The sequence below is a fragment of the Myotis davidii genome, unplaced genomic scaffold (genome assembly GCF_000327345.1).
Source record: "Myotis davidii unplaced genomic scaffold, ASM32734v1 scaffold428, whole genome shotgun sequence".
NCBI classification, from domain to species: Eukaryota; Metazoa; Chordata; class Mammalia; order Chiroptera; family Vespertilionidae; genus Myotis; species Myotis davidii.
In genome coordinates, this window is record NW_006299834.1 from 1,028,890 (window position 1) to 1,039,989 (window position 11,100).

An 11,100-nucleotide genomic window follows, 5' to 3' on the forward strand; every position below is an offset into this window, starting at 1 on the left:
CGCCAACCGTAATTCAGTTCCAATATTTCACAAATTATAATCATTTTCTTTTATCACTGTAAGGATTGTTTAAAGTACAAGATTACTTAGCTCCCAACTGCTTGCTTCTCTTTTACACGGGGACACGCTGGGCGGGGTCTGGGCGCCGGAGGTTCGGCCATGAGCAAAAACCAGGGACCCTGCCCTGAGAGCTTGCATGGAGGGGAGACATGATAAGGAGTAAATGCGCTGGGTACATGGCATAGTGTGTTAAAGACAAGTGTTGCACGAAGGAAATAGAGTCGGGAGTCAAGGGCCGGGTCGCTGTTTTAAATGATCCTTGATTTAAGTCCTAAGTGAATTTGAGAGGCTGGAACGTCATCCCTAAAGGTCATTGAGAGGATGTCACTTCACCTGCAGGTGTGAATTGATTGCTGTTATGATTTAACACGATCAAGACAGCAAGTGTGCCCCTGGCTGGTCTGGCTCCTTGGATAGAGCCTTGGCCTGCAGACTGAAGGGTCACGGGTTCGAATCTACTCAAGGGCACGGAGCTCGGTCGGGGTGTGTGCGGGAGGCAACCAATCGATGGGTCTCTCTCACATTGATCTTTCTCGCTTTCTCTCTCTCTCTCACTCCCTCTAAAAACCAATGGAAAAGTATCCTTGGATGAGGATTAACAAAACAAAACAAAAACAGCCCAACAGCCCTAACCGGTTTGGCTCAGTGGATAGAGCTTTGGCCTGCAGACTGGAGGGTCCTAGGTTCAATTCCAGTCAAGGGCATGTGCCTTGGGTGCGGGCATATTCCCGATGGGGGGTGTGCAGGAGGCAGCCGATCGATGTTTGGGTTCGAATCTACTCAAGGGCACGGAGCTCGGTCGGGGTGTGTGCGGGAGGCAACCAATCGATGGGTCTCTCTCACATTGATCTTTCTCGCTTTCTCTCTCTCTCTCACTCCCTCTAAAAACCAATGGAAAAGTATCCTTGGATGAGGATTAACAAAACAAAACAAAAACAGCCCAACAGCCCTAACCGGTTTGGCTCAGTGGATAGAGCTTTGGCCTGCAGACTGGAGGGTCCTAGGTTCAATTCCGGTCAAGGGCATGTGCCTTGGGTGCGGGCATATTCCCGATGGGGGGTGTGCAGGAGGCAGCCGATCGATGTTTCTCTCTCATCGATGTTTCTAACTCTCTATCCCTCTCCTTCCTCTCTGTAAAAAATCGATAAAATATATGCAAACAAGCAAACAAAACCAGCCCAACAAGACAGTAAATGTGAAGCTAGTACTTTAAACCCTTCAGTCCATTCCATCCTCACAACCTCGAGAGGAAGAGGCTGTAGTTTGTGGATGAGGAAAGGAGACTCAGAGATGAAAGGGAGCAGCTGCGTGGTCCTCTTGAGCTGTGATAACAACATTCATGGAGGGCTTACCCATCACCTTCACGCAATTCTCTCAGCCGCCCTGGGACCGGGTCCTGCTCCTTCTCACGGATGAGAGAACAGGCTCAGAGAGGTTAGGGGACTGTCCCCGGCTAGGAATCCAATTCCAGGCTGGTGACGCGGAAAGACGTACTTTTCACTTCTGTGCTTAGCTGCCTCTGGCGCCCTCTGGCCTGGGAGGCGGCTCCGGGGCCTCGGAGTCAGCCAGGGGCCATCACTGGCCGGGGAAGTTCCTCACCAGGAAAGGGCCTGGGTCAGCGATTGTCCTCTGAGAGCTGGAGCCCCAGGCCCGCCCAGCCTGGCTGCCGGAGCCCCCGCCGGCTCTCCAGAGCGGCGCTCGACTGTGTCCCGAGAACAGGCCTCACGTTCTGCATCTGTCACCGCAGGTTATTGAGAGCTGTGTCGCCGCCGCCGGCTTCAGCGTGGGGGAATTCGCAGCCCTGGTGTTTGCCGGAGCCATGGACTTCTCTGAAGGTACCAGAGAGGGCTTTGGCGTGGCGCAGGGGCGTCACCTCGCTGGGCTCACTGGAGAGGAGGGACATGGCCAGCACCAACTCCGCGCCCACGAGGGAGCTAGAGGGGCATATAGGTAGGGATGCTGTGGAACGAGGCCCATCCGGCGCCTGATTCTCTCAGGCTGGGAGAGCTCATCGCCTTTTCCTTCTGTGATCTCATGGGATCTGCGTGCTTGACCGTCTTCCCCGCTGTCCTGACATTCTCGGTCCGCCACACGCCTTCAGTGCCTGTCACCTGCAGACACTCAGTGCAGTTCACTGAATGGAAAGGAGGAAGTGGATGTTGGATCTTGAGTTTCACTTCGTAAGAGTTTTGCATAGAGTTAAGAGTTTGCATAGAGTTGCACGGCGTAAGAGTGTTTGTTTGCAGTTGGCCCCTTTGGCCTGGGTACCTGGCTTGGGGCACGCTCAGTGCAGACAGGAATCTGAGTGAGGAGCCCTGGCTAAGGACTTGAATAGACATTTTTCCAAAGATACACAATGGCCAATTGGCACATGAGAAGATGTGCCACATGCTAATCATTAGGGAAGTGCACATTGAAACCAGTGAGCCCGGCTGGTGTGCTCGGCTGTTGAGCATCGACCCATGAACCAGGAGTTCACAGTTTGATCCCGAGTCAGGGCACATGCTTGGTTTTCGGGCTCGATCCCTATAAGGGGGCGTGCAGGAGGCAGCCAGTCAATGATTCTCTCTCATCATTGATATCTCTCTCTCCCTCTCCCTTCCTCTCTGAAATCAATAAAAGCATATTTTAACAAAACAACAAACCACATGAGATCCTACTTCACATCCACCAGGATGGCTTTTTAAAAGTTTATTTTTCATTTATTTTATTTTATTTTAATATATTTTTATTGATTTCAGAAAGGAAGGGAGAGAGAGATAGAAACATCAATGATGAGAGAGAATCATTGAACAGCTACCTCCTGCACACCTCCCACTGGGGATTGAGCCTACAACCTGGGCATGTGACCTTGACCAAAATCAAACCTGGGAGTCTTCAGTCCGCAGGCTACACCCTATCCACTGAGCCAAACTGGCTAGGGCTCCACTAGGATGGCTTTAATTTAAAACATCAGTAACAAAGAGGAAAATAGTAAGTGTTGGAAAGGGTGTAGAAAATAGGAACCTTCCACGGTGCTGGTGACAGTGTAAAATGTGCAGCATTGTGGAGAAGCGTGGTGCTTCCTCAGAAAGCGAAGCATAGAATCACATGTGAGCCAGGAGTTGTTCCCGGAGGTCTGTACTAAGATGAACACATGTCCACCAGGAAAACGTGTACACAGATGTGTGCAATACCAAAGGCGGAAGCAGTACAGATGTCCACCGTCAGGTTAGCAGGAAAGCTGATCATGTATCCATGGTGGAATATTAGTCAGGAGTGAAGAGGGGTGAAGCACCAACACAGCCTGCAACATGGATGACCCTCAAACAGGGGCTCAGTGAGACGCCCCGGGGCCACATCCTGTGTGATGCTGGCGAATGACATGTCCAGAGACAACGGATTAGTGGTTGCTGCGGGTGATGGGAGGAGAAACGGAGAGATTACCCTTAGCAGGTGGGATGGGGACAGCTCTATGGGATGTGGACAGTTTTGAAACGTTGCACAGCATGAAAACAAGGACCACTGCCTTGTACACTTGAAACTGCTTATATTTTTTGTGAATTCCACCTCAGTGTTTTATTTATTATTTTTGTTATTTTTAAAATATATTTTTATTGATTTCAGAGAAGAAGGGAGAGGAAGAGAGAGATAGAAACATCTGGGATGAGAGAGACTCATGGTGGATCAGCTGCCTCCTGCAAGTCCCCCAATGGGGATCGAGCCCACAACTCAGGCATGTGCCCTTGACCGGAATCAAACCTGGGACCTTTCAGTTCGCAGGCCAGCGCTCTATCCACCGAGCCAGACCGGCTAGGGCTCACCTCAGTGTTTTAAAAATATATAGCACTATAAAGGAAATGAAAAGGTTTCATATTTCCTACCTGCTAATAAAACTCCCTTGTACGTACATAGTTTTATATGTGAGTAATTTTCAGAATTATAGCAGGTGCACATTCTGTATTCAGTTTTCTCACTTGACGTTTTGCACAGCTACTTCCTGAATGCCTGCCTGGGAGGTGTCCCATGTTCTCTCTCGTGTGTGTCCTCTGCTATGTCCCACTACAGGCTCTTATGCAGAGGTCCTCAAACTTTGTAAACAGGAGGCCAGTTCACTGTCCCTCAGACATTCCACACATGCGCACTGCGGGCCCGGGACGAGTCGGCTGCTAAGCAGGACAGGCAGCGGCGGCAAAAACACCCAGCGGGCCGGATAAATGTTTTCCGCGGGCCGCAGTTTGAGGACCCCTGCTCTGATGCATTCACTGCCAGTTCGGGGCTGAGAGCTCAGTGCAAACACATGTCGGTACCGAGTGAATGAGGACGTGGGAGAGACAGTGCAGGACTCGCTCCCCAGACTTCTCTGCTGTCCCATTAGACCCAGGACTGGCCCTTGGTCTGGTTGGGGACAGTAGGTACCGGACGTTCCTGGGTCACGACCATTGGCACTGCCTACCTGGGTCCGGCCCTGTCCTCTCCCCTCTCTTGAGCCACGGAACCAGGAGCCTGTGCCCTCAGTCGTGCTGCTCTGAGGGCGCTGGTGCCTGATTTATAATAATTACGTATTGAAACTCATGTAATTGTTTGTAGTTTGTACATTTTTCCAAATACCTGCTGGCTCCTGTTGTCCTCTTCAACAAGATTTCTCTTAAATAATAAAGTAATTAATAACACTCCTGACTTTTCACAGCGGTCCAGGCAGATGCATGCTATTATCCTCATGCACTGACTAAAAATTTGACCTGGAAGGAGACCGCGACTTGCCCAAGCAACGTGGCCCTAGCACCTGCCTTGACCGCACACCAGGGTCTCAGGGTCTCAGGGTCTCAGGGTCTCGGCGGCAGCTCTGTTGGCACTTTGGACAGATCATTCTTTGCTTTGGGGGTGCTTTGCATGTTGAGTAGCATCCCTGGCCTCTGCCCACCAGTTGCCAACAGCACCCCTCTCCCCCCAGTGTGACAATGAAAAAAAATGCCTCCAGACACTGCCCTGGGGACAAGATCACCCCTGGTCAGACCCGACACCAAGCCAGCGTCCAGGCGGGAGCTCTGTGGATCCACTGTGCCGGCCGAGGACAGCACTGCTTCCTGGTGGCAGTGGCACGTCTCTGAGTGGTAGCCGCAGACACGACGCCGTGCGGAGCTGTGCCGTGGCCCACCACAGCCTGAGCTTCCCTCCTCACTGACTTCCCAACGCTTCTCTCCGGCCAGGTCTGTACGCGGTGAAGGTCCGGGCGGAGGCCATGCAGGAAGCCTCGGACGCCGTCCCCAGCGGGATGCTGTCCGTCCTCGGCCGGCCCCAGACCAAGTTCACGTCCGCCTGCCTGGAAGCCCGGGAGCACTGCCAGACCCTGGGCATAGAGGACCCTGTGTGCGAGGTGGCCAGCTACCTCTTCCCGGACTGCAGGGTGATCTCGGGACACCTGGAGGTTGGTGTTGACGGGAGGCCTCCCAGACCTGGTCCCGGGCAGGGGAGGGGCTCTTCCACCCCGTGAGCCCCAGCGCGGGCAGCCGCTCTGCCCAGCCGTGGTCTTGGGGAGTAGGTGAGGGCCAGGAGCGTGGGCAGTGAGCGATGCAGAGGAGGCCGAAGGCTGGGTGCCATCCCCACCTCACACAGACAGTCAGGGACCGCCAGCCCACCTGAGTTGTAAAGGGCTGGTCAGGTGGTCTCCAGGGCCTCCCTACAGAACATTCTGGGCTTCTCACAGCCTTGCTGTGCTGCTTCCTTAGAGAGGGGAGAGCCGTCTCCTGTTGGGCTGCTCCGCCCGCCCTGCTTGCTCCCAGATGTCTGCTTCTGCACCGAGTTAATCCTCCTGCACGTCCCTCCATTCGCCGCTCCCCCCACAGCACTTCCCAGCAGCTCCTCTGTCACAGGCACTGAGGGCCCCATGGCTGATAAGCCAGGGTTCCTGCCACCGAAGAAAGGCCGCTGGGAGCAGATGAGCCCTGTTTCAGGGCACAGTAAGGGCCGGGCTGTCCACTAGTGGGCCTACGGAGGTGACACCAGACGGGGTGCCTGGAGGAGATGGATGCCAGGGAGGGTGCCCGCCTGCCCGCCCGCCTCTGACTGAGAGCAGATGGGAACCCAAGGGAGGGCTGCGGGCGCAAGGCGCGGTTCACACGCCTTGTCCGGTCCTCCCAGCCAGTCCTTGCCCTGCGGCAGGGCGTCTGGGCTCAGTCACACACGAGGAAGTGGAGGCAGCGGGCAAGGGCTTGCAGGCGCGGGAGGCAGCACCGGGGCTGAGGCTGGTCTCACTCGAGTGCTTTCCTGCACTTGGCTGCTCAGTGCTCCCTCTAAGTCAGTGGTTCTCAACCTTCCTAACGCCGCGACCCTGTAATACAGCTCCTCATGTTGTGGTGACCCCCAATTTCATTGTGACAAGTTGAACATCATTAAAGCATAGTGATTAATCACAAAAACAATATGTAATTATGTATGTGTTTTCCCATGGTCTTAGACAACCCCTGTGAAAGGGTCGTTCACCCCCAAAGGGGTCGCGACCCACAGGTTGAGAACCGCTGCTCTAAGGCCTTGCCAGTAGCCGGGTGTCCTGTCTCTCCCGAGTCAGCGAGAGCCAGCAGGCCCCTCTGTGACAAGATGGTGAGGAGACCAGCTACAGTGGCCCCCACGTCGTCATGCAGCTGGCTGCTCGTTCCCAGCCTTGGGACGAAGCGCAGAGTGGGCCAGGCGGGCCCCAGCCGGCAGGCTCTCCCTCGCAGGCTCCCGGGCAGGTGGGCATCGTCCAGTGTCCCCCAGGGTCCCCGGTGTGGCCTTTCGGTTCTGTGGGAAGTGCCGGGGTCGTCCCCCCCAGGATGTAAAACACTCGGCGCCTCCGCTAGACCCGCTAACTGAGCACCAGCCACAGGGGAGCCTGCTGGACCCCACGCTGGGACCCACCTGGGACTCCAGTTGGAGGAGTGGGAGACTCCATGGGAAGCGCTAGGGGACCCACTGCAATGATGCAGGGTCCACGCAGGATGCTGTGTCACAGTCCTGTGTGGTGGGAGGCCCAGCATGGAGCCAACAGGCCTCTCCGTGCAGAGGCTGCTGGGGTACGGCCCTCCGGGAGATGGGGTGATGGACATGAGGCCCCAAGGCAGGCAGGGCCAGCTGGATTCTGCCACAGTGACAGCCTGAACCCCTCAGCGGTCCCCGCAGGTGTGGTCCCCACCCGGGTATGGTGTGCTGGGCGGTGCTGGGCTGGGCTCTACCTGGCACCTGTCCTGGGGTTCAAACTGCTTGGGGCAGCCTCTATGTGGGACATTGACAAACAGCACGGGAGAGTGAGTGACAGGAGGGCAGAGGGCTGCCCTGGCCAAGCCTGGGTGGCCAGGATACACCCCTGCAGGGAGGGGCCCCCAGAGGTGCCGTGCCACCCAAAACAGTAAGCCACCTCCTGTGGGGGCACAGACTAGGTCCCCTGTTAAGTTCCCCGGTGGGCATGGATGGGCTTGGTATTCCAGAGAGTGACTGCTAACGCTTAAATAGCACTTGTTTGCCAAGCATAGTTCTCCTAACAGCCCTGTAGCTACTGCCGGTGCCCATTTTAGAGAGGAGGAAACTGAGGCACAAGAGGTCAAGTCAAGTCGCCCAAGATCATGTGACTGCCATGACCTAAGGCTTAACTTAGTCCTTCAGGGAGCAGCTGGCCCAGGCTCTGAGCAGGCCCCGATGGTGTCGGGTTGGGGGGGCAGGCCCTGATGGTGACGGGTTGCGGGGAGCAGGCTGTGGATGGTGTTGGCTTTCGGGGGAATGGCAGACTGTTTAGGGCACAGGTCCCAGTGGAGGGCAGCCCTGGGCCATGTCCTGAGAGCAAAGCGTCTCTTAGGAATATCTATTGTTGGAGACGTTTGTAAGTTACGTTGTTAGCAGGCAGCTCCTGGTTTAGGCCTGTTGGCCCCGGATCGGGCTGGGTTTCCGGAGGAGAGCTCTCTTCTTCTGCAGGGAAGCCCGGAGGAGGGCCCCGGGGAAGACCGTGCGCTGGGAAATGAGCTGGGAGCCTCCTGGGTTTTCATGTTGGAGGTTCCTGAGTAACGTGAGAACAGGCCCTAGTAAACATGACGAGGGGTAGCCAAATTTGATTGAAAATGGACACATTAGACCAGCGGTTGCCAACCAGCGGTCTGCAGACCACTGGTGGTCCGTGAGGTCCGAAAGGTTGGCGACTGCTGCATTAAACAGTGCTTTTTAAAATGTTTTCTTTTAAATATTTTATGTTGATTTTTATTTTCATTGATTTCAGAGAGGGAGGGAGAAGGAGAGAGAGATAGAAACATCAATAATGAGAGAGACTCATGGATCAGCTGCCTCCTGCACGCCCCACACTGGGGATCGAGCCCACAACCTGGGCCTGGGCCCTGACCGGGAATCGAACTGGCAACCTTTCAGTGCACAGGGCTGTGCTCAACCAACAGCCACTTCGGCCAGGGCTAGATAGCGCTTTTTTGTTATCAGACTCTGTCACACCCCTCCGATCTGATCACTTCCCAGCAACCTTTTAAAGTAGATGAAATGGTGCTTTTTGGGGATGGAGTGAGAAGTTCAGAGGTCGAGTGGTTTGCCTGGGGCCACCAAGCTAGTGGATGACAGTGCTGGGATGGGACCCAGATCCCTGAGCCACACTGTGGTCCGCTGCCTGGGCGACTGGTGAATGGCCAGGTCCTGGAGGAGGCCTCCGGGGCATTGACTCGGGAGCCGCTCTAACGAATGAGGTGAATAGAGCCCCTCACGGCCTGTGGTTGCGGGAGGAGGTGTGGGAGGAGGTGCGGATGAGCATGTTCTGGACACGGGCTGTGACGGAGCCGTGCTGGCTGCTGTGTCTTCCCCTGGGCTTTGCTTGGCTTAACCCTCCACCCTTTCCCTTGCAGGCTCTGCAGTTTCTCCAGAAGAATTCCTCCAAGTACCACTTCAAACGCACCAAGATGCTGCCGGTCAGCGGGGCCTTCCACACCCGCCTCATGGAGCCCGCAGTGGAGCCCCTGGCGCAGGTCCTCAAGGCCATCGACGTGAAGATGCCCCTGGTCTCCGTGCACGCCAACGTCAGCGGGAGCAGGTACGTGCACCCGAAGCACATCCAGCAGCTGCTGGTGAAGCAGGTGGTCTCCCCGGTGAAGTGGGAGCAGACGATGCACGCCTTGTACGAGAGGAAGAAGGGCTCCGACTTCCCCAGGACCTTCGAGGTGGGGCCCGGGAAGCAGCTGGGCGCCATCCTGAGGAGCTGCAACCTGCAAGCCTGGAAGTCCTACAGCCACGTGGAAGTGCTCGAGGCGGACGAGGCCGCAGACGAGGCCCTGTAGGGTCTCCGATGACCATGTGGGGGGGGAGTGAGGTGCGGTGAGGGCGGCGGGGGCTGAGCCAGCCTGGCCTGCCCAGAGGAGGCTGTTCCTGCTGCTTCCTGTCCAGCCTCCGCCGTCAGTGATGGGGAGGGACTGTGTGACGCCACGTAAAGCACATAAAGTGATATTTATGCAGCACAGTCCGTTTCTCCTCTAGGCATGTTTGGAGCTGGGGAAGGGGCAGCTGTGCTGGTTCTGTGAAGACTGCCGAGTCTTGTTATAGTTGAGCCTTGATTGCTGTTGGTGTCCCTGGGAGGCACTGATCTCCAGGCCAATTGGCTGTGAGGACAGCTGCCCTACAGTGGGAGAGCTGCTGTGCAGGAGACACCCCTGTGGAGCAGGACACCCCTATGCTTCAGTGGGGCTTTGGTGCTCACTGTGTCTGCTCCGAGTGTGTTGCTTGTGTAAAGTTGTAATCTGGCATGATCTGAAGCTGTCTGATGGTTCTAGTTTCTGCCCTGATGCCAGATAATCCAGTTCCTTCCCGTATGTCTGGGTCCCCCAGCACCTTACCCCCAGCGCTGGAGCTCAGAGGAAGCAGGACCTTTTAAGTTCAGTGCATGCGCTGGCCCTTTAAGAGGAACAGTTAGGTCTCCAGCAGCCTCTGTCACTGAGCCCCAATCCTGCTGGTTTTCACAGCCTGTATTACGGGGACTTATCTTCCCTTGCCCTCACAGGGGGCCTCCACGGAGACCACCTCCCTCCTGATTAAAGAAGTGGCACACGTGGGTGCCGGCCCAGCCTGTTCGTTCCTCTGCCCCTCCCTCCGACCAGTGTGCTTTCTCGTCGGACTTCCATTCAGCCGGCTTTCAGGCGATGGTGGTGGCTGTAGTTGTAATGCTGACGCCGTGTGGGAGGCAGGGGTACTGTACCGGCGTTTACCTACGCTGCCACCTCGGCTCTCTCCTTGGGAGGTTTTCACTGATCAGACAGTGGGCAGGCCTTCCTGGGAGCGAAACGGGCGTCTGTCTTCAGATGCTGCTGATGTGCCGGCTCTTCAAACCCTGGGTGGGGCTTCTGGTGTTAACTCCAGTGTTCCTCAGCAGCGCCCTGCTGGCCTCTGGGTAGAACCAGCCTCCCCGCAGGAACCCCTGTTGTGGGCAGCTGTGCTGGCTCCTGGCCACTGTGACCCCAAACACGCGTCTCCACAGCCCTGGCCGAGAGCCACTGCGGATATGCCCACTGTCCAGGCACTCCTTGAAGGACTGTTTGTTTTTTTAAATATATTTTTATTGATTTCAGAGAGGGAGAGGGAAATAGAAACATCAATGATGAGAATCATGAATCGGCTGCCTCCTGCACGCCCCACACTGGGGATCAAGCCCGCAACCCGGGCCTATGCCCTGACTGGGAATCAAACCATGACCTGCTGGTTCATGGGTTGACATTCAACCACTGGGCCACGCCAGCCGGGCAAGAACTGTTTCTTAAAATGTGCAGAAATTCTCAAATGTTCACAGAGAACTTTGTTGTTATTGTAAGTGATCGCCAGTTCTGCTAGAGTCCCCTTTGCAGAGTGCTGAGCAACTCGGTCAGACTAGCTCCTGGGCCGGCTGCGCTGCTGGCAGGGAGGTGTCCGGGGTCCCTCAGCCCCAGAAGTCCCGAGTGAGGGAGCGGGGTGCGTGGGGGACAGCTCCTCCTCCAGCAGGATGCCCTGGGTCTGCGCATGCTTCAAGCCACAGGAGCAGCCAGCGAGAGGCAGCAGCACCGGAGGGACCCCGAGGGT

General features: G+C 56.0%; 1 protein-coding gene across 1 annotated transcript in view; it reads left to right on the forward strand.

Moving 5' to 3' along the window:
- MCAT (malonyl-CoA-acyl carrier protein transacylase) overlaps nt 1–9,514 on the forward strand; it is a 19,459-nt gene extending 9,945 nt beyond the window's left edge. The window contains exons 2-4 of the mRNA XM_015571909.1: nt 1,697–1,895; nt 5,250–5,467; nt 8,907–9,514. Coding sequence (XP_015427395.1) covers nt 1,697–1,895; nt 5,250–5,467; nt 8,907–9,335 — 846 coding nt within the window. The 3' untranslated portion in view covers nt 9,336–9,514. The remainder of the gene's footprint in view (nt 1–1,696; nt 1,896–5,249; nt 5,468–8,906) is intronic.
- The last annotated feature ends 1,586 nt before the right edge of the window (nt 9,515–11,100 follow it).